This window comes from Mustelus asterias, chromosome 19 (assembly GCF_964213995.1).
Source record: "Mustelus asterias chromosome 19, sMusAst1.hap1.1, whole genome shotgun sequence".
Lineage (NCBI taxonomy): Eukaryota > Metazoa > Chordata > Chondrichthyes > Carcharhiniformes > Triakidae > Mustelus > Mustelus asterias.
This window is the reverse complement of record NC_135819.1, coordinates 28,986,559-29,010,430: the sequence shown is the minus strand read 5'-3', so window position 1 is coordinate 29,010,430 and position 23,872 is coordinate 28,986,559. Positions and strand designations below refer to the sequence as shown.

General features: G+C 46.4%; 1 protein-coding gene across 2 annotated transcripts in view; it reads right to left on the bottom strand.

The window, feature by feature from the left end:
* The window catches only part of LOC144507548 (uncharacterized protein C3orf20-like), a 102,369-nt gene that overhangs the window by 39,842 nt on the left and 38,655 nt on the right, over positions 1–23,872 (bottom strand). The window contains exons 8-12 of one of the 2 annotated variants that reach the window (XM_078234688.1): positions 23,363–23,590; positions 20,655–20,810; positions 18,647–18,767; positions 15,624–15,755; positions 8,190–8,343 (exon numbers count right to left, since the gene is read on the bottom strand). In XM_078234688.1, the coding sequence (XP_078090814.1) occupies positions 8,190–8,343; positions 15,624–15,755; positions 18,647–18,767; positions 20,655–20,810; positions 23,363–23,590 (791 nt within the window). The remainder of the gene's footprint in view (positions 1–8,189; positions 8,344–15,623; positions 15,756–18,646; positions 18,768–20,654; positions 20,811–23,362; positions 23,591–23,872) is intronic. The other variant, XM_078234689.1, reaches the window with a different exon arrangement.

The window sequence follows — 23,872 nt, the reverse complement described above, 5'->3', positions numbered from 1 at the left end:
TTACTGCGGATGCTGGATTCTGAAACCAAAAGAGAAAACGCTGGAAAATCTCAGCGGGTCTGGCAGCATCTGTAAGGAGAGAAAAGAGCTGATGTTTTGAGTCCAGGCGACCCTTTGTCAAAGCTAAAAGGCATAGAAATTTATACTGCAGGGGAAGGGAATGAAAGATAGCCATAGAAATTAGGGAAAAGGATGCCAACAGCTGTCCACAGAGAGAATAAAGGGTGTGAATGGCCAAACGGCAGAGAAGCTGAAATGAAGATGTGGGGGGTGGGGTGGAATGGATGGGACAGAGGTAAGATTTAGAAAAGGAGAAACAAGGGGGGAGAAAAGGTAAGGGAAGGGGTGTAAAGTAGGGGGAAAGAGTGGGGGGGATAGAAAAATGAAGAAAGACAATAAAGAAATAAAAGGTAGGGAACAGTAAAAAAATTAAATAAAATAGAATGAAGACAAAGAGGTCGAGGTGGGGTAGAGCAAATCATCTGAAGCTGTTGAATTCGATGTTGAAACTGGAAGGCTGTAAAGTGCCGAGCCGGAAGATGAGATGCTGTTCCTCCAGTTTGCGTTGAGCTTCACTGGAACATTGCAGCAGGCCAAGGACAGACATGTGGGCATGGGAGCAGGATCGTGTGTTAAAATGGTAAGCAACGGAAGGTCAGGGTCCTGATTGCGCACAGACCGAAGGTGCTCAGCAAAGCGATCACCCAGTCTACGCTTGGTCTCTCCGATATAGAGACGACCACATTGGGAGCAGCGAATGCAATAGACCAAATTGAAAGAGGGGCAAGTGAAACGCTGCTTAACCTGGAATGAATGTTTTGGACCTTGGATGGTGAACATGGAAGAGGTAAAGGGGCAGGTGTTACACCTTCTGCGATTGCATGGGAAGGTGCCCCACACCAGGACGGCCTGAGAGCTCTTCGCTTCTTTCTTGAAAAGAGGCCTGAACAATTCCCATCCACCACCACTCTCCTCTGCCTGGCTGAACTCGTTCTATCTCTCAACGACTTCTCCTTTAACTCATTGCATTTTCTCCAAATCAAAGGAGTAGCAATGGGTATCCACATGGGTCCTGGCTACGCTTGTCTTTTTATGGGGTATGTGGAACATTCCTTGTTCCAGGCCTGTCCGGGTCCCCTCCCACAACTCCTTTGCCGGGACATCGATGACTAATTTGGTGCCGCTTTATGCTCTCGTCCAGACTTCGAAAAATTCATCAATGTTGCTTCCAGTTTCCACCCTCCATCGCCTTCACCTGGACACTTCCCTTCCCTTCCTTGGTCTATCTGTCTCCATTTCCAGCAATAGACTATCTACCAATATCCACGACAAGCCCACTGATTTCCACAGCTACTTGGACTCCAGCTCTTCACACCCTACATCCTGTAAGGACTCCATCCCTTTCTCTCAGCTTCTTCGCCTCCGTCGCATTTGTTCCGATGATGCCACCTTCCAAATGGTGCTTCTAATATGTGCTCCTTTTCACTCAACTATGGATTCCTATCTACAGTTGTCGACAGGGCCCTCAACAGTGTGCGGTCCATCTCCTGCGCCATGACTGTCACCCCCTGCCCTCCCTCCCAGAACAAGGATAGAGTCCCCCTTGTTCACACATTTCACTCCACCAGCCTCCGCATGCAATGCATTATCTCCGCCATTTTCGCCAACTCCAGCGTGATGCCACCACCAAACACATTTTCTCTTCACTCCCTCTGTCAGCATTCCGCAGAGACCGTTCCCTCTGGGATAACCTAGTCCACTGCTCCACTATACCCAACACCTCTCCTGTCAGTCATGGCACCTTCCCATGCAATCGCAGAAGGTGTAACACCTGCCCCTTTACCTCTTCCATGTTCACCATCCAAGGTCCAAAACATTCATTCCAGGTTAAGCAGCATTTCACTTGCACCTCTTTCAATTTGGTCTATTGCATTCGCTGCTCCCAATGTGGTCTCCTCTATATCGGAGAGACCAAGCGTAGACTGGGTGATCGTTTTGCTGAGCACCTTCGGTCTGTGCGCAATCAGGACCCTGACCTTCCGGTTGCTGCCATTTTAACACACGATCCTGCTCCCATGGCCACATGTCTGTCCTTGGCCTGCTGCAATGTTCCAGTGAATCTCAACGCAAACTGGAGGAACAGCATCTCATCTTCCGGCTCGGCACGTTACAGCCTTCCGGTCTCAACATCGAATTCAACAACTTCAGATGATTAGCTCTACGCCACTTCGACCCCTTTGTTTTCATTCTATTTATTTTTTACTGTTCTCTACCTTTTAATTCTTTATTGTATTTCTTCATTTTTCTTCCCCCCAACTCTTTCCCCCTACTTTACACCCCTTCCCTTACCTTTTCTCCCCCTTTGCTTCTCCTTTTCTAAATCCTACCCCCCCCGCCCCCCCCCCCCCGATCCCTCCACACAACATCTTCATTTTAGCTTCTCTGCCGTTTGGCCATTCACACCCTTTATTCTCTCTGTAGCAGCCTTTTCCAATGGTTTCTGTGGCTATGACTCATCTTTCATTCCCTCCCCCTGCAGTATAAATATCTCCCATTTTCTATGCCTTTTAGCTTTGACAAAGGGTCATCTGGACTTGAAACGTCAGTTCTTTTCTCTCCTTACAGATGCTGCCAGACCTGCTGAGATCTTCCAGCATCTTCTCTTTTGGACCCGCTTCACTGCATCAGTTGCAGCCATATTCTGAGCTGCTTGGCCTCCAACAATCGCAACTATCTGCCATTGCGCTAGGTGTGACTCCAGCTAGTAGGCAGCTACTCTCCTCATTCCCGCTGACTTCAATTCTACCAGGGCTCCTTGACGCAACACTCAAATAACAAGGGCCATCACTCTCACCACAACTCAACTCTTCTGCCAATGTTTGGATCAAGACTGCAATGAGGTCTAAAGTTGGGTGGCCCTGGTGCAACCCAAAATGAGCATCAGTGAGCAAGTCTTCTGACCTAATATTTCCTTGCATGGCTCGATAACATACATTGTTTTATATTATTCCTGTGAAGCACCTTTGCAATGTTTTGTTAGATTAAAAGTGCGATATAAATATAAGGTGATTTGAGTTAGTGCTGCTTGATAGGCCTATCCAGGACATAGAAATAGAAAAAATACAGCACAAACAGGCCCTTTGGTCCACATGTTGCGTCGGCCATGTCCCTACCTACCTCATAGAAATCATAGAAATCATAGAAACCCTACAGTGCAGAAGGAGGCCATTCGGCCCATCGAGTCTGCACCGACCACAATCCCACCCAGGCCCTACGCCCATATCCCTACATATTTACCCGCTAATCCCTCTAACCTACACATCTCAGGACACTAAGGAGCAATTTTAGCATGGCCAATCAACCTAACCCCCACATCTTTGGACTGTGGGAGGAAACCGGAGCACCCGGAGGAAACCCACGCAGACACGAGGAGAATGTGCAAACTCCACACAGACAGTGACCCAAGCCGGGAATCGAACCCAGGTCCCTGGAGCTGTGAAGCAGCAGTGCTAACCACTGTGCTACCGTGCCGCCTAGGCTTATATGTAGGCTTACCTATAACCCTCAATCCTATTCAGTCCCATGTACTCATCCAGAAGTCTCTTAAAAGATCCTATCGAGTTTGCCTCCACCACCACTGACGGCAGCCGATTCCACTCACCCACCACCCTCTGAGTGAAAAACTTACTCCTGACATCTCCTCTGTACCTACCCCCCAGCACCTTAAACCCATGTCCTCTCGTAGCAGCCATTTTAGCCCTGGGAAAAAGCCTCTGCGAATTCACCCGATCTATACCTCTCAACATCTTGTATACCTCGATCAGGTCACCTCTCATCCTTTGTCTCTCCAAGGAGAAAAGACCGAGCTCCCTCAACCTATCCTCATAAGGCATGCCAACCAATCCAGGCAACATCCTTGTAAATCTTCTCTGCACCCTTTCAATAATTTCCACATCCCTCCTGTAATGAGGCGACCAGAACTGAGCACAGTACTCCAAGTGGGGTCTGACGAGGGTCTTATAAAGCTGCATCATTATCTCCCGACTCCTAAACTCAATCCCTCGATTGAAGGCCAGCACACCATACGCCTTCTTAACCACCTCCTCCACCTGCGAGGCCGATTTAAGAGTCCTTCTATATGACATCTTCTATCACTTTACTGATGATCAAGAGTAGACTGATAGGTGATAATTGGCCGGGTTGGATTTCGCCTGTTTTTTGTGTACAGGATACCTGGGCAATTTTCACCATTGCTGGATAGATACACTGGAACAGCTTGGTCGGAGCGCAGCTAGTTCTGGAGCACAAGTCTTCAGTGTTTTGCCGAAATATTGTCAGGGCCCATATCCTTTGCCTCCAGTGCCTTCAGCTGTTTCTTTATATCATGTGGAGTGAATAGAATTGGCTGAAAACTGGACCTCTAGAAGAGGCCAAGATGGATCATCAACTCGGCACTTCAGCCTCATCTTTTGCACTGATGTGCTTGGGTCCTCCATCATTGAGGAGTTTGTGCAGCCTCCTCCTCCAGTGAAGTATTTTAATTGTCCATCACCATTCACACTGGATGTGCAGGACTACAGAGCTTAGATCTGATCCATTGGCTGTGGGATTGCTTAGCTCTTAGCATGCTACTTCTGCTGTTAGGCACGCAAGTAGCCCTGTGTTGTATCTTCAGGTTGACGTCTCATTTTTAGGTATGCCTAGTGTTGCTCCTGGCACCTGGACTTGCAGAATCTCACTAGCTGTTCTGACTGGAGACAATACACATCACTTTAACCTGTGTTTAATGCTCCCTCCACCCACATTGTCTGTACCTTTAAGACCTGGCTGGCTGTAGGGATTCGCATTCTAATGAGTATTCTGTAACTTGATTTTGTGCACTGTTTGAGAGCACATTTCCACTCCATCTGATGAAGGAGCAGCGCTCCGAAAGCTTATGGTATTTGCTACCAAATAAACCTGTTGGACTTTAACCTGGTGTTGTGAGACTTCTTACTGTGTTCATTCTTCATTGAACCAGGGTTCTATCCCCAATCCACCATTGGTGGTAATGGTGGATTGGGGATAGAATACAATTCTGCTGCTGACAGTGCACAGCTCCTCATGGACGCTCAGTTTTGAGTTACTAGATAAAAGCAAAATACTGTGGATGCCAGAATCTGAAACAAAAACAGAAAATGCTGGAAAATCTCAGCAGGTCTGACAGCCTCTGTGGAGAAAGAATAGAGTTAATGTTTCAAGTCTGGAAGATCCTTCATCAGAGCTCCCTCTGATCTGTTCTGAATCTATCTGTACAATTCTGGTTGCCACACTACCAGAAGGATGTGGATGCTTTGGAGAGGGTACAGAAGAGGTTTACCAGGACGTTGCCTGGTCTGGGGGATATTAACTATGAGGAGAGGTTGGACAAACTCTGTTTGTTCTCACTGGAATGACGGAGGTTTGAAGGGTGACCTGATAAAGGTTTTGAGTGGCATGGACAGAGTGGATAGTCAGATGCTCTTTCTTAGGGTAGAAAAGTCAAGTACTAGGGGACATATATTTAAGGTGCGTGGGGAAAAGTTTAGAGGAGATGTGCGAGGCAAGTTTTTTTTACACAGAGGGTGGTGAATGTCTGGAATGCGCTGCCCGGGGAGGTGGTGGGAGCAGGTACGATTGTGGCATTTAAGGGGCAACTAGACAAATACATGAATAGGATGGGAATGGAAGGATACGGTTTTAGTTTAGGCAGCATCATGATGGTGCAGGCTTGGAGAGCTGAAGGGCCTGTTCCTGTGCTGTACTTTACTTAGTTCTTTCTCATTTAACACAGTCATACAGCCTCCCTCAGCAGGAACGGGCATGGGGTAATCACACGTTGTGTGTTCTTCCCTAATTGTCTTAGGGATGGTTTTGCGCTGGGAGTGCACATTAGAAAATGAGATAGAGGAAAAAAGGAAGTTTTTGTATATATGCATTTCCTTGTAGTTGAAATGTCCTTGAACCGTAAATACACCAGTCACCGGCTCAGTTTCACTTGTTGTCGTTCAGAACTTGTGCAAGATCAAGAAATGTAGCAACTCCCAAGAGTTTTGCGGCAGTTGAAAATGATGTTCAAGAACTGCCTGCACAGAAATCGACATATTACATGTACTACAAGAACAGGGGATGCTGGAAAATCTCAGCAGGGCTGGCAGCATCTGTAAGGAGAGAAAAGAGCTCACGTTTCGAGTCCAGATGACCCTTTGTCAAAGCTGAACATCTGGACAGGAAACATCAGCTCTTTTCTCTCCTTACAGGTGCTGCCAGACCTGCTGAGAATTTCCAGCATTTTCTCTCGTGATCAGCTATGATCTTATTTAATGACAGGGCAGCGTCAATAGGCCAAATGCCCAATTTAAGTTTATTTATTAAAGAACAAAAGAACAAAGAACAGTACAGCACAGGAAACAGGCCCTTCGGCCCTCCAAGCCTGTGCCGCTCCTTGGTCCAACTAGACCAATCGTTTGTATCCCTCCATTCCCAGGCTGCTCATGTGACTATCCAGGTAAGTCTTAAACGATGTCAGCGTGCCTGCCTCCACCACCCTACTTGGTAGCGCATTCCAGGCCCCCACCACCCTCTGTGTAAAAACATCCCTCTAATATCTGAGTTATACTTCGCCCCCCTCAGCTTGAGCCCGTGACCCCTCATGATCGTCACCTCCGACCTGGGAAAAAGCTTCCCACCGTTCACCCTATCTATCCCCTTCATAATCTTGTATACCTCTATTAGATCGCCCCTCATTCTCCGTCTTTCCAAGGAGAACAACCCCAGTCTACCCAATCTCTCCTCATAGCCAAGACCCTCCATACCAGGCAAAATCCTGGTAAACCTTCTCTGCACTCTCTCTAACGCCGCCACGTCCTTCTGGTAGTGCGGCGACCAGAACTGGACGCAGTACTCCAAATGTGGCCTAACCAGCGTTCTATACAGCTGCATCATCAGACTCCAGCTTTTATACTCTATACCCCGTCCTATAAAGGCAAGCATACCATATGCCTTCTTCACCACCTTCTCCACCTGTGTTGCCACCTTCAAGGATTTGTGGACTTGCACACCTAGGTCCCTCTGTGTTTCTATACTCCTGATGACTCTGCCATTTATTGTATAACTCCTCCCTACATTATTTCTTCCAAAATGCATCACTTCGCATTTATCCGGATTAAACTCTATCTGCCACCTCTCCGCCCAATTTTCCAGCCTATCTATATCCTGCTGTATTGCCCGACAATGCTCTTTGCTATCCGCAAGTCCAGCCATCTTCGTGTCATCCGCAAACTTTCTGATTACACCAGTTACACCTTCTTCCAAATCATTTATATATATATCACAAATAGCAGAGGTCCCAGTACAGAGCCCTGCGGAACACCACTGGTCACAGACCTCCAGCCGGAGGCCACAAGTAGGCTTACATTAACGCTGCAATGAAGTTACTGTGAAAATCACTCCAGTGCCTGTTCGGACACACTGAGGGAGAATTTAGAATGGCCAACGCACCTACCCAGCACGTCTTTCAGACTGTGGGAGGAAGCCGGAGCACCTGTGCGGCACAGTGGTTAGCACTGCTGCCTCACAGCGCCAGGAACCAGGTTCAATTCCTGGCTTGAGTCTCTATCTACGTGAAGTTTGCACATTCCCCCCATGTCTGCGTGGGTTTCCTCCAGGTGCTCCGGTTTCCTCCCACAGTCCAAAGATGTGCGGGTTAGGTGGATTGGCCACGGTAATTGCCCCCTTAGTGGCAGTGGGACTAGCTAGGGTAAATGCATAGGGTTATGGAGATAGGGCCTGGGTGGGATTGTGATTGGTGCAAGCTCGATGGCTGAATGGTCTACTTTTGCACTGTAGGGATTCTATGATTCACCCGGAGGAAACCCGTGCAAACATGGGGAGAATGTGCAGACTCCATACAGACAGTGACCCAAGCCGGGAATTGAACCCGGGTCCCTGGCGCTGTGAGGCAGCAATGCTAACCACTGTGCCACCATGCTGTAACTTATTTTTTATGGTCATTATTTGCTACTTCCATTGACTTCAAATGGGAGATTAATAAAACAGGGCATCACCCATTGTAGACCATAACACAAAGACCACATAAGCTATCTACAACTATGTAGAGATCACAAAACATAACCACAATTGTGTCGGGGGTTTGCCTGCTAGTAACGTACCAGTTTCACTTCTGTAATAATCCATCCATTTATTGGTGATCTGCTTTATCCTCTTGTGCACCTGCCGCAGGTACTGAACGGTGACTTCCTTAAAAATGCGCGAAGGTACAACTGAAAAGGATGAACTCTTCACACTGGAACGCTTCTTGCTAAACTATGAAGGCAGAAAGTAGAATGAGTTTTATTTATTCGCATCCCCCTCTTTCCCCTCCCTCAATTTGCAGTCAGACACGTGGGAACATCACCATCTGCAAGATTCTCCCCAAGCCATCCTGACTTGGAATAATGTCACCAGTTCTTCACTGTCGCTGAGTCAAAATCCTGGAGGTGCTACAGCAAAGGTTCACGAGATCGGTCCCTGAGATGAGGGGGTTGCCCTATGATGAGAGGCTGAGTAAACTGAGTTTATATTCTCTAGAGTTCAGAAGAATGAGAGACAATCTCATTGAAGAGGTTTGATAGGGTGGATGCTGAGAGATTGGTTCCACTGGTTGGGGAATCTAAAACATGGGGAGACAATCTCTGGTTAAGGACTGAGATGGGGAGAAATTACTTCAAAGGGTTGTGAATCTTTGGGTTGGGGACATTCCATTGTTGAATACATTTAAAACTGGGATAGACAGATTGTTGATTTGATTTGTTTTATTATTGTCACACGTATTAACATACAGTGAAAAGTATTGTTTGTTGCGCACTATACAGACAAAACATACCGTTCATAGAGAAGGAAAGGAAAGAGTGCAGAATGTAGTATTACAGTCATAGCTAGGGTGTAGAGAAAGATCAACTTAATGCAAGGTAAGTCCATTCAAAAGTCTGACAGCAGCAGGGAAGATGCTGCTCTTGAGTCAGTTGGTCCATGACCTCAGACTTTTGTATCTTTTTCCCAACGGAAAAGGGTGGAAGAGAGTATGTCCCGGGTGCGTGGGGTCCTTAATTACGCTGGCTGCTTTGCCCAGGCAGTGGGAAATGTAGACAGAGTCAAAGGATGGGAGGCTGGTTTGCGTGATGGATTGGGCTACATTCACAAACTTTTGTAGTTCCTTGAGGTCTTGGGCAGAGTAGGAGCCATACCAAGCTGTGATACAACCAGAAAGAATGCTTTCTAGGTGCATCTGTAAAAGTTGGTGAGAGTCGTAGCTGACATGCCAAATTTCTTAGTCTTCTGAGAAAGTAGAGGCATTGGTGGACTTTCTTAACTAGAGTGTCGGCATGGGGGGACCAGGACAGGTTGTTGGTGATCTGGACACCTAAAAACCTGAAGCTCTCGACCCTTTCTACTTCGTCCCCATTGATGTAGACAGGGGCATGTTCTCCTTTATGCTTCCTGAAGTTGATGACAATCTCCTTCGTTTTGTTGACATTGAGGGAGAGATTATTGTTGCTGCACAAGTTCACCAGATTCTCTATCACATTCCTGAACGCTTTCTCGTCATTGTTTGAGATCTGACCCACTATGGTGAAGTCATCAGCAAACTTGAAAATCGAGTTGGAGGGGAATTTGGCCGCACAGACATAGGTGTATAAGGAGTATAGTCGGGAGTTTTTTTGGTTTTTAGAATTTTTGGTCTCTCAGGGAATTATGGGATAAGGGGAGTGGGTGGGAAAAGGGTGTTGAAGCCCAAGATCAGCCATGATCGTATTGAACGGTAGAGCAGATGCGATGGGCTGAATGGTCTACTCCTGCTCCCATTTCTTATATTCTTATGCTTTTCAACTCCAGTTACTTATCTTCCAAGGCTCACATGTGTACAAAGAGACCTCTTACAACCATTCAGGGCAAACAAGTCTTGTTCCATTATTCTCTTGCTAGATGTTTCACAGTTCCTCAAAAATGTCTATCTGAGATCTCGATCCCAATGTGGAATTCCATTGAGTTTGCTCATTCCACAACAAGATGCTTTGTCATTCATTCATTCTGGATGTAGTTCAGGTTAGGTTGAAAGAGTGAAATTCTCAGTTGATTAGAGTATTCATTATAAAAATGGCATTGACGTATGGAGAAAATAATCAAAAGGGTGAATGGAATGTAGGCCTTTAAATTGAGAGGACTAAAATACAAGAGAGTAGGAGGCCCACTTCAGCTGTAGAAAGCCCTGGTTAAACCACACCTGGAGTTACTGTGAGCAGTTTCAGGTACCAGCTCTTAGGAAGGATAGAAGGAGTGTAGCATAGATTTACTAAAATTAAAGTTTGGCTCCAGGGTTTAAACGTCAAGGAGAGATTACACAAACTAAGGTGGTAAACTCTGGATTTAGAAAGTTAAGAAGTGATTTAATTAAACTTTTTAACGACAGTAAGGGGAACTGATAAGATAGAGAGAAAGATTATTTCCACTGTTTGGGAAACCTAGGGGTAGGAGCCTCGGGCTAAGAGTAGGCTGAGGAGATAGTTGGTGGCATAATAGTAACATCATGGAACTTGTAATCTAGAGGCTCAGATTAATGTTCTGGGGACATGGGTTCAAATCCCACCACGGGAGCTGGTGGAACTTTAAATTTATTTAATAAATCTGGAATTTGAAGCTAACATGAAACAGTTGTACCATCTGGTTCAGTGATGTCCTTTAGGGAAGGAAATCTGCCAACCTTATCTGGTCCTACGGGTGAGTTCAGACCCACAGCAATGTGATTGATTCTTAACTGCCTCTGAAATGGCCGAGCAAGCCACAGTTCAGGGGCAATTGGTCTTGCCAGCATCACCCACATCCTCTGAGAGATTAAAACTAAGAATCTAAAATTTAGATCCAAACCTTTCAGGAGTGAAATTAAAGGTACACAAAAAAGGTGGTGGGCGTTTCAAACTCTTCTTTCTCAAATGACAATTAATGTTGGGTTAATTTTAAATCTGAGATTGACAGAATTTGGTAAACCAAAGGCATTAAGGGAAAGGGGGCACAGGTGGGAACATGGGGGCATGATTCTCCCAGCCCGCTGCACTGCTAATGACAGTATGGAAATCGCTATTTCCATTTCATTAGTGGGCCCAGGACTGAGGTTTCCGGGCCCACCAACATCTCCCCATCCCCTGCCAGGAGTGGTTCACTCCACTAACGGGGAACAGGCAGCTGACCCTGCTGGAGGGAAAGGAGGCCATTAAGGTCCTCCCCAGGAGGTCGGGGGTAAGGGGGGGGGTGCCCATTGGGCAGTCTGGCACCCTGTCACTGCCCAAGGGGCAAACTGACTGCACAAGGGACAAACTGGCACTGCCCACTGGGCATCAGGCAGTGCCAAGGGGGTGGGGCCTTAGGCGGTGGGGGCAGGGTCTATTGGGACGATTATTGGGGGTGGGGGGAATCCCTCCCTCTGTCTGCACTGAGATCGCAGGCGGAGGGAGGGAGGGAGTGAGGGTGATCGGGGCTGCCATCAGGTTGGGGGCGGGGGGTAGTTGGGGCTGCCAGGACGTCGGAACTTTTTGGGGGCGGGGGTGGGGGCTGAGACCATCTGGAGAAGATCGGGATACTGGGGCTGGTCGGGGTGGGGGATAGGGATACCCGGGCTAGCTGGGCGATCAGGAGATTGGGGCTGGAGCGGGTGTGGGGGGGGGGGGGGGGGGGCGGTGCTAGGGCGCTCTGATGCAGAGGGTGAGGGTGTGGAACTCCCATTTTCCCACAAGTTGAGGATTTATCATTTTTTGGGGAGAATCCTGGCATGGGGTTAGATAAAGGTGAGATGGGGGGAGCGGCGAGAAAGAGGGGAGCAGCAAGACGGGGGTGGGGGAGCGGCGAGACGGGAGTGGGGGAGCGGCGAGATGGGGGTGGGAGAGCGGCGAGATGGGGGTGGGAGAGCGGCGAGATGGGGGTGGGGGAGCGGTGAGATGGGGGTGGGGGAGCGGCGAGATGGGGGTGGGAGAGCGGCGAGACGGGGGTGGGGGAGCGGTGAGATGGGGGAAATAAATGTTGAACAGGTTGGGCTTATACCCACTGGATTTAGAAGAATGAGAGGTGATCTCATTTAAACATAAGATCCTGAGGGGATTGGTGGGTACTGGGGGAATGTTTCCACTTTTGGGGGAGTCTAGCACAAGGGGCACCATTGAAGAATAAGAGGTCTCCCTTTTAAGACTGAGGTGAGGAGAATTTCTTTTTCTCTTCCCAGGGAACAATGAAGGCTGGGTCATTGAATTTATTCAAGGCTGAGTTAGGCAGACCTTTGGTAGACAAGGGATCAGGGTTATGGGGGGGGCAGACAGGAAAGTGAGTTAAGCCTACACCCAGATCAGCCATGATCTGATTCAATAGAGGAGCAAGCTCAAAGGGTCAAGTGGCCTACTCCTGCTCCTCAGTTCTATGTTCCTATGTCACGTGTTTGTTTACATTGTCACTACACACGCACCAAGCACTGCGTCACCTTCCTTCCTTCCTGCTCTAGTGTTATTAACTACTTACTGGTCTGCTGGACTTTCTGAGCCCGTCTCTACTCCTAGTCTTCGATCCCTTCGCTCTCATGAATAACTTGGCTGCTGATGATGTAAATGCCAGATCTGTCTGTAGCACACCCTAAAATATTGCATAAACATGGAATTCACTGGCCTAAAACACTGAAAAACACTCCTCATACATCTCAATATGGATATAGCCCACTCCTTTGTTATATTTTAACACTGGCATTCAGCAATAAAATACTAATATAACTCCCAGCAGTAACAGGACTGCATTGCTTTAAAATGTCAGACAACAAATTACAAAGTCGAACACTGTAAAATAAACCATTGAGTAAGGAAAGATATGGGGGATAACTGGGCCACTCCCAGATAATCGCAGCACAGGTCAAAAGCTGCACTCCTGATACATCTAACTCCATGCCAGAACTAGCTGGCATCCACTGACGATGAGTCATGGTCCAATGTTCACGAGACATTAGTTCCCTCCTTGACTTACATCACCAGGACGATGCTGTCAACTCCTTTAGCCACCATCCACATGTGGCTGATTGGGAATCCAGATGTAGACAACTGCATTTCCAATTAGCAAATAAAAAACGAGTAACATACATACATACATTTCAGCAAGGCCTTTGACAAAGTCCCTCATGGGAGGTTAGTTAGGAAGGTTCAGTCACTAGGTATACATGGGGAGGTAGTAAATTGGATTAGACACTGGCTCAATGGAAGAAGCCAGAGAGTGGTTGTGGAGGATTGCTTCTCTGAGTCGAGGCCTGTGACTAGTGGTGTGCCGCAGGGATCGGTGTTGGGTCCATTGTTGTTTATCATCTATATCAATGATCTGGATGATAATGTGGTAAATTGGATCAGCAAGTTTGCTGATGATACAAAGGTTGGAGGTGTAGTGGACAGTGAGGAAGGTTTTCAAAGCTTGCAGAGGGATTTGGACCAACTAGAAAAATGGGCTGAAAAATGGCAAATGGAATTTAACGCAGACAAGTGTGAGATATTGCACTTTGGAAGGACAAACCAACGTAGAACGTACAGGGTAAATGGTAGGACTCTGAAGAGTGCAGTTGAACAGAGGGATCTGGGAATACAGGTACAGAATTCCCTAAAAGTGACGTCACAGGTGGATAGGGTCGTAAAGAGTGCCTTTGGTACATTGGCCTTTATAAATCGGAGTATCGAGTATAAAAGTTGGAGTGTTATGGTAAGGTTGTATAAGGCATTGGTGAGGCCGAATTTGGAGTATTGTGTACAGTTTTGGTCACCTAGTTACAGGAAGGATGTAAATAAGGTTGAAAGAGTGCAGAGAAGGTTCACAAGGATGTTGCCGAGATTTGAGAAGCTGAGTTACAGAGAGAGATTGAATAGGTTGGGACTTTATTCCCTGGAGCGTAGAAGATCGAGGGGAGATTTGATAGAGGTGTATAAGATTTTGATGGATATAGATAGAGTGAATGCAAGCAGGCTTTTTCCACTGAGGCTAGGTGAGAAAAAAACCAGGGGGCATGGGTTAAGGGTGAAAGGAGAAAAGTTTAAAGGGAATATTAGGGGGGGCTTCTTCACGCAGAGAGTGGTGGGAGTGTGGAATGAGCTGCCGGATAAAGTGGTAAATGCTTTTAACATTTAAGAAAAATTTGGACGGGTTCATGGATGAGAGGGGTGTGGAGGGATATGGTCCAAGTGCAGGTCAGTGGGACTAGGCAAAAAATGGTTCGGCACAGACAAGAAGGGCCAAAAGGCCTGTTTCTGAGCTGTAATTTTCTATGGTTCTATGGTTGGTCATATGATCTCAATAACCATTTTGCATGACATATGCAAATGAATTTTAACCTTTTCCCGCAAATGTCTGCCAGCTGCCAAGGGGAAAGCGGATTGTGGGTGTGTTCAGGTCTCTGCAGTGAGGCCTGAACCCACCAACCCTCTGACTCAGAAGCGAGTGTGCCACCTCCCCACTGAGCCACGGCTGACGGAGAAATGCTTCCGCCCGTGAGGAGATAGGCAGCTGGTTTTCAACACTTGCTTCAGTTTTCATCTCAGGTTGCCAAGGCTGCAGGTTTGTCCAGGGCTGGGCGGGGTCACCAGAAATTAAAGAGACTGCTGCAACCAACCCACTGCAGGGAAAAGAAAGCAGAGACGTAAAAAAATTGATGCTCTTTTAAATACTTTTGTTTGTCAGTTAATATTGGAGATGAGGGGGAAAAGGCCCTTCGACCAGGTTGAGTGTTCAAGAACGAAAAGGTATTTGTCCAACCAGAGTTCACAATCTTACAATTACATTTTCTTCCACTTAAAAGTAAATGGAATTAGATAACAGGGTTAATGTGATGTTAATTAACTAATAATAAATACAAATTAGCACAATGGCAGAACAGGCTTAAGGGGCTGAATGGCCTCCTCCTCTTCCTAAGCTCCTATAAGACTCTGCAATGCTTACTCTTTTGTTTTAGGGCTTGCCAACCACATTCATTCATAGACACGGGGGATGATCTTACCACTGCGCCCTACTGGCCAATGGGTGGGGTGAGCTGGTAAGATCGCAAGAGAGCCAAGAAATCAGGTTCGCGACCGATTTCTTGCCTCTCATGACCTTACCGGCACCGGAGATCTGACGAGGTCAGCCTCGCACCCATTTCCGGCGTGAGGCTGAATAATTTATTCAGATTAAATTTAAATATGTTTTGCATGGATTTAATGAGCTGAGGATGGAATCATCTGGGCTCACTTGCCTCTGTGGCCTCACTGGGAGAGGTTCTCTCCGAGGCTGAGTGACAGGCCTCTGCCGTAGTGACCTGCACATGCGCAATGGCACCCTCTGCTGCTCTCAGCCAGCATTTGGACAGGTGAGAAACAGTTTTTGATTTTTTAAAATTCTAAGTTGATAAGATTGCAGATTTGAACTTGCCCAAAAAACGGCTCTGAAACTTTCCCATTTTCACACTTGTCCTGGACTGAGACTTTTTTTTCATAAGATCGTCCCTTGGAACTTTAGACAAGGACTTTGTTGACTATCATTGAGCTGTACACACAATGATCTACACTCACCATTTGGTTAGGATTGGGTGGAATGACATCTGGCAAGGGGGAGAGAGGAAAGCGGATGATCTCGTAGCGCCACTTGAAGGTGAAGTGGATGGAATATTGCCCAGTAATCCGGATAGTGATGTAGTCATTTACCTGGAGACATGGAACACAAGTCACACACCCTGTGGTATCACAGTAATATCATTTTCGCTAGGATAGGAGGACAGGTTCCATACACTTGGCTTGTAGTCCCTTAAATTCAGAGAATTGAGAGGAGATCAAATTGAAGGACTTCACATGATTTAATGGGATTCAGTAAGGTGAGGCAAGAGGCCCTGATATTTGCCTGGGGTTGAAAAGAAACCAGAAGGTGCATTTTCAGATAGGACATCAAAAGTCAGGTTACATAAGAAATAAAATTGGAAGTAGGCCATTTGGCCCCTCGAGCCTGCTCTACTGTTCTATAAGATCATGGCTGATCTGATTGTGGCCTCAACTCCACTTTCTTGCCTGTCTCCGTCATAACCCTTGATTCCCTTGTCAATCAAAAATCTGTTCAACTCAGCCTCGAATATATTCAGTAACACAACCGCCACTGCTCTGTGCAAAGAGAGTTCCAAACACTCACCACCCTCTGCGAGAAGAAATTCCTCCTGATCTCTCGCTTCAATGGGAGAGTCCTTATTTTGAAAATGCGCCACCAGTTCTAGATGCCCTCACGAGTGGGAATCATCCTCTCAGGATTGACCTGTCAAGCAACCCTCAATAGGATCACCTTTCATTCTTCTAAATTCCAAAGAGTGCAAGGCCCAACCTTTCCTCCTAAAACAACTCATTTATTCCAGTAATAAGCCTGGTGAACCTTCTCTGAACTGCTTCCAAATAAGGAAAACTGTACACAGTACTTTGAGTGTCGTGTCATCAAGTGTTGTACAGTTGCAGCAAGACTTCCCAAGTTTTATACTCCGTTCACTTGCAAAAAAGGCCAACAGTCAATTTGCCTTTCTAATTATTTGCTGTACCTTCATGCTAACCTTTTGTGATTCATGGGCAAGGACATCCAGATCCCTCTGCACTGCAGCATTCTGTGGTCTCTCTCCATTTAAATAATATTCTGATCTTCTATCCTTCCCACCAAAGTGGACAACCTCATATTTTGCTCCAAGTGCCAAATTTCTGTTCACTTCTGCATATCCTCTTGCCGACTCTTTTTATCTTCACTTGCTTTACCATATATTTTTGTATTATCAGCGAATTTGATTCCAATACAGCTTGTCCCTTTGCTCAAGTTATGAATATAGATGGTAAAGTTGAGCACTGATCCTTGTGGCACTGCACCAGCTGAAGGTTGCCAACCTGAAGGTCTCTTTTTATTCAAAAGTAACCCCCCCGCCCTGCCACCCACAAACAACCAGCTTGATTAACATTGGGGATTTTCACAGTAACTTCATTGCAGTGTTAATGTAAGCCAACTTGTGACACTGGGGGTGAGGTTGGGAGGGGTGCAGATATTAGGGGTGTGGATGTCAGACATTGGGGAGTATCAGCTCATCTTGGGAGTCCAATTGCACAGTGATAGTTTTGTTGGTTTTGGGGATTAAAGGCAGTTTGTCCTGGGCCCAGCTTCCTCACCTTCTTTATATTACTGAGATTCCCCAGATCTGGGTAAACCCAGATTCCACCAGTTTAAGCTAAAATATATTGTTAAATTTGAGACACGCTGCCTCTTCCAAACATGTCAGTGACAAACTGGCCTCCTGAGAGAGGCTGCTTTCATTCAGCCTGCTTCTGTTAAAGCTGAAGGTGTGTGGGTTGGATGTGGGTCAGGTTCGAAGATGTGATTTTTAAAGGTTTTTCCTTACCCTCCCGTTCTTGTGGTTTCAAATGTCCCGCAAATTTAAAAAAAGATTTCTTCAGGAATGGGAATCAGTACAAGAGAGCATAATCTTCAAATGAAAGCATAGAACATAGAACAGTACAGCACAGAACAGGCCCTTCGGCCCACGATGTTGTGCCGAGCATTATCTGAAAGCAGGTCAGTTTGGAGTCGATATCAGAGTGAATATCAGCCGCTTACAGATTGCTGCGAGTTATATATATGAGATACAGGATTTACATTTATTACTGTCAGTTACATATAGACAGTCGGTGAGTTCCATTCTCATTAGAATGCTCTGCCCTAAGATTTCCTTCCTACACTGCACCCTCCATTTCTCATTATCCTCTGTTTCCTCTCTTGCCTCCTTTCATTGCCTCCTTTTCCCCAACCTCCACTTCTCATCACCTTTAAGTTAAAGTTTTTTTCTCAGTGTCACAAGTAGGCTTACATTAACACTGCAATGAAGTTACTGTGAAAATCCCCTAGTCGCCACACTCTGGCACCTGTTTGGGTACACTGAGGGAGAATTTAGCACGGCCAATTCACATAACCTGCACATCTTGGGAGAAAACCGGAGCACCTAGAGGAAACCCATGCAAACACGGGGAGAACGTGCAAACTCCACACAGACAGTGACGCAAGGCTAGAATTGAACCTGGGTCCCTGGTGCTGTGAGGCAGCAGTGCTCACCATTGTGCCACTCTGCCTCCCCTTGTTTCCCTCCTCCCCTTTCCCTGTCAGTTTCCCCTCATCCTCCACTTTCCGTTTCGCCTTCTCCCCCACCCTCAGTTTCCCCTTCTCCCCCAACCTCGGTTTTCCCTCACCCCCTGCTTTCCTGTGGACTCCTGGAACCTCTCTCAGAGCAGCTGCTAATGTGAAACCACAAGTCTAGATTCTCTATTACAGGGAGCCAATCTCTACAAGACAAATACAATGACAGTTATAGAATTCGTACAGAGGTCATGTGATTAGGCATCACCAGGTCAGAGGTCATGTACCCAGAATATCACATGATCAAATCTCTAGCCATGCCTCCAAGTGGCGCTGGCAACTCTAATGCCCCCCCCACCCCCCCCCGCCCCCCCATCAGACAGCAGCCCTTTACAACTCATCGCCAGGATTGTTAGCCATCCTTAGCCCTGATTCAGACTCTATAGACACAAACCTTGACCCATATCGGTTCAGCAAGCTTCCCCCGTCTTGGCCATTGCCAATTCTTCATTATAGTATCCTTTAGATATATCATCACGCCACCTTCTTCGTGGAACTGCAGGACCATTGCATTTCTAACAACATAACAATTAGAGAAAATTACCTTTTCAACTCAGAATCATCGACAGGGATTTTAATGGAACTCACAAGAGCAGGAAACGTGGCTGAATTAGGCTGGAGAGGATAGGTAGGTAGGGTTGGAATGTGTCTATGGCAGTATGGGTCTCATGCTAGCCTGCAGGGAGGGCGGGTTTCTTATTTGTCACACATTTACAAGTCATGAATGCTCATTAAAGTAATTTTTAAAAATTACAGCCTTCATTTGAGATGAAGGCAGCAGCACTTGAGAATTTCACATTCATTTAAAGGTGCTATGCACTAGTCAGTTTGTGCTGCTGTGTCTCATGAGAGTGTTTTTCTTATGTTGAACTCTGTGGCTCAGGGAGGGGAGCAGGAGAATGGCAGCTTGCATGGAGTCTCAGGACCAGCTGAGGGATAAATTTTGTCCAGGATCCCTTGCTGCCCCCATGTTTTTCAAGTTGTGGTTGTGGGATCTTTTATATCCACTTTAACAGTGGGATTGGTCTAATGTCTCATAAAGAAAGTTTTACATTTCTATTGTGCCTTCCAAACCACGGACCATCCCAAAGCACGTTATAGTTAACGAAGTAGATTTGAACTGTAGTCACTGCTGTCATGCAGCAACTAGTTTGCACACAGCAAAATCCCACAAACATCAATTCAATTGTTTCTGTGACATTAGTTGGGAGGGATAAATTTTGGCTCAGACACCAGGAAGAACATCCTCGTTCTTCTTCAGAATAATGTCCGTGGGGTCTTTTACAGCCACCAGAACAAGTAGATGTGACCTCAGTTAAACATCTTGTCCAACAAACAGTGCAGCTCTCCCTCAGTACTCCATCGGAATGTCCATCTGAATTTTGTGCTGAAATCCTGGAAAGGATCCTTGATTCACAACCTTCTCATCCTGAAGCAGGTCACCATTGAGCCAAGCTAACATGTTGGAAATATATTGAGGTTTATGGGGGAGTGGGGGTTGGGGGGGGCGGGTGGAGCAGGGTGGAGGGGCTGTCACTTCCTGTGGTCTCCCAGGAACAGAATTCAGGACTGTAAAAACAAACCTTATAAAAAGTTTTCCCTGTGCTTAACTGTTTCTTACTGGGAGTGAGACCATGCTTAAAGTAAACAGTACTCACATGAGCAACAGTAATGCAGGCAAACAACAACTTACAATAAACTCATCGAACCAAACAGCATGTTGTTTCTAATATGCAGAAAACAGACCGTACTCAACCAGCCTGCACTCGCAAAACCCAAACCAAGGCATCTACTGTCAAATGTGATTCTGTTGGGCAGCATTTGCTGAATACTCCTGAGTGTGCTAATAGCTACATGAACAACCAGTTGAAGATCATCAGTCATGGTCATAAACTGGCTCATTTAGATATGCTTTAAGTGATATACATTCACACAAAGAGACACATCCTCTGCAAACAAAAGTAACATATACAAGATTTGTGCCTCTATTGAATTGCTCAGGGAGCTTGGGAAGCCAATAGATCCCCATTGCTTTCTCCATGGCAACACCACAGCCAATCAGAATTCACTTACCAACTAGTTAGCACCCTTTTCTCCTGTGGTATAAATTGTCGTGATTGTTTAAATTATGTTTGACCTGATGAGCATGAGATGAAAAGCTTTGGCAACATGTTTCAAGTTTCAGCAATATTCAAATTTATATTCATATGGTAGCTTTTTACATAACATTTCACTGCAGTGATATGAAACAAAACAATTACAGGTTAGGATGAGATTACAATTTCACAACTGTAATTTTATAAACATGAGGGGTCAAAGATGATGCCACTCAGTGTGTTTAGACACACTTAACTTAGTTCAAGTTTAGCAATACTCTCACATTCTTTTATTATTTAACTTACTCGCCCGATAAGAAAATACTTCCATGACCAAATGGTGTGAAACTAGCCAGTAAAACAGGCTGTAGTGTCGAATCACTGAAGATATTGGTGTAAAATGCTCCTTGACAGGAAAGTCCAGAGTGACTGCGACAGACGGCAATATTACCTGAAGGATAACTGAACTTAAAGTCAAGGAGTAACTCCGAGGGAATGGTTTCACTGATAGGGATATCACTCTTACAAGGAATAGTTCAAAATGTTACACAATAATAACTGGTTAGCATTCAACCTCTCCACACCCTCACCTTTGCCCCATTACCACCACACCTTCACCCCACTCTTACCCTCTGTCATCCTGTCCATCCCCATCATCTTCACCCTAACCTTCAGTGATAAACCCATCACCCTCACTCCCACTGCATCCTCAGCCCCTACGAATCCAAATAAAGCCTCTTGCCATCTCCCTAACCCTCAATCTCACCATCAAACTTCACCCTCAACCTCACCCAGGCAACAACAACATGTAGATAGCACCTTTAACACAGTTAAACATATCATAGAATCCCTACAGCGGAGGAGGAGACCATTTGGCCCATCGAGTCTGCACCAACACCAATCCCACCCAGACCCTATCCCGTAACCCCATATATTTACCCTACTAATCCCCCTGACACCAAGGGGCAATTTAGCATAGACAAACCACCTAACTCGTGCATCTTTGGACTGTGGGAGAAATCGGAGCACCCAAAGGAAACCCATGCAGACACGGGGAGAATGTGCAGACTCCACACAGACAGTGACCCAAGCCAGGAATCGAGCCAAGGTCCCTGGCACTGGTGAGGCATTGTGCCGCCGTTCCGCCCACTGCCACCGTGCCGCCCATGCTTAACAAGAAAGGTCATTACCAATAAAACAAAGTTCATACCCCTCCCCACATAAAGAGAGATTGGGGAGATGACCATCAGCTTGTTCAAAGAGACAGGTATTAATAAGTATCTTAAAGTGAGGCAGAGAGATGAAGAGATGTAGGGAGAATATTTCAGAGCTTAGGGTCCAGGCAACTGAAGGTACGGCTGTAAAGCGTGGCACAATAAAAGGTGATGTATATGATGTCAGAATTGGAGATTTTTAAAAATGATTAATTCAAGGGATGTGGATGTTGCTGGCTGGCCAGCATTTACTGCCTATCCCTAATTGCCCTTGGGAAGGTGGTGCTGAGCTGCCTTCTTGAACCGCTGCAGTCCATGTGGTGTGGATACACCCACAGTGCTGTTAGGGAGAGAGTTCCAGGATTTATTTCCAAGTCAGGAAGGTGAGTGGCTGCTTAAGGAATCTTGCTGAGTTGCAACAGCGCATCTTGTAGATGGTTCACTCCGCTGCCACTGTTCATCGGTGGTGGAGGGAGTGAATGTTTGTGGATGGGGTGACAATCAAACAACCATCTGCCTTTATGGCTATTGCCCGGTGGCTCTGACATTCATCATCATGAAGTTCTTCGAGAGGTATTCATGGCACGAATCAATTCCGGCCTCCCAGATTACCTGGATCCACTGCTGTTCACCTACTGCCGCAACAGATCCACAGCAGACACCATCTCCTTGGCCCTACACTCAACTATGGGACACATATGCCAGACTCCTATTTATTGACTACAGCTCAGCCTTCAACACCATTATTCCTACAAAACTTATCTCTAAACTCCATGGCCTGGGCCTTGGCTCCTCCCTCTGTGACTGGATCCTAGACTTCCTAACCCACAGACCACAATCAGTAAGGAGAGGCAACAACACCTCCTCCATGATCATCCTCAACACTGGTGCTCCACAAGCCTGTGTTTTCAGCCCCCTACTATACTTCTTATATACCTGTGACTGCGGCCAAATTCTCCTCCAATTCGATTTTCAAGTTTGCTGACGACACCACTGTAGTGTGTCGGATCTCAAACAATGGTGAGACAGAGTACAGGAATGAGATAGAGAATCTGGTGAACTGGTGCGGCAGCAATAATCTCTCCCTCAATGTTAGTAAAATGAAGGAGGTGAACTGGAGCTGGGTGTGGAGTGTACACATGAAAATTAACTGACTTCTTAATGAAGTCACCAAAAGACAGCTGATAGGTGAGGAATAGAGGAGGAAAATAGACAACAGAGCAATTCACCCCCACCCCCACATCACCTTCACACATCCCATTCCCATCCCCCTCCCCATTCCCATCCCCCTCCCCAACCCCTTCACTCTCGCCATCACCCTCACCCACCCCATCCCCTCACCCACCCCATCCTCCTCACCCCTCACTCTCCCCATCACCCTCACCCTCCCCATCACCCTCGATGCCCACATTACTTGCTTAATTTTAATTGTCCACTTGTGAGACAGCTAGATTTGAAATGAATCTTCTAACCGCCATTCTCTGACTGACTTAATCTTAACCTTTGCACTTTCTAACCTTTGAAGTATCCAAGGTAAAACTAAGGGTATCTTAAAAAGAAATGACTAGATTGAGGGTCCAATCTCAGATTGTGTGGGCCCCATTTAGTCAGCAAGCCCAGAGGGGGAGAGGGTTGTGCGCTAGCCCGACCATATAGACAGAAACTGAACTCAGGCTCAGGGTGACTATGATGCCCCCTGGACATTCCCTTCAATATGTATCAACATCTCACTTTCAAAGCCAGCACACTGCCCTGTGTCACTGAGTCCTAAATAAGCTGGGATTGGTCTTTCAAGGATACTAAATGAAGGAGGATCCATCATTCAATGAATAATACATTTTATTTAATGCAGGATTCTCCACCTTTAAGATTGGGATATGAGGTTTTCCGTCTCTTAGAAGTGACACCTCAGGCACTGGGATGGACTTCCTGAACTTGGATGTTGATTCACTTCTGGCTTCTTCATAATGCAGCAGAATCACCGGCTTGTCCAACCCATGTTTAATCATAGCCGCTTTTTCAAGGTTTCTGATTAGAAAGCAAAAGAGAAAATCAGCTGTAATTGTGGATACGGTTGGTGCGGGTGGGGTGGCGGGGGGGGGGGGGGGGGGGGGGGGGGGGGTGGGGGGAGGTTGAATACTCGCTAAGTGTTGGAACAGGTTCTCTGCAGCTGGTGCAGAAATCCAGAGCCAGGTATAGTGATGACCTGTGACCCAGAAACAGTCGAGAAAAGAAAAAAAATCTTTAAAAGGTTTGTGGAATCTGTACTTGTTTTAAAGCGATGTTTGAAGATGACTTTGCATCAATTAC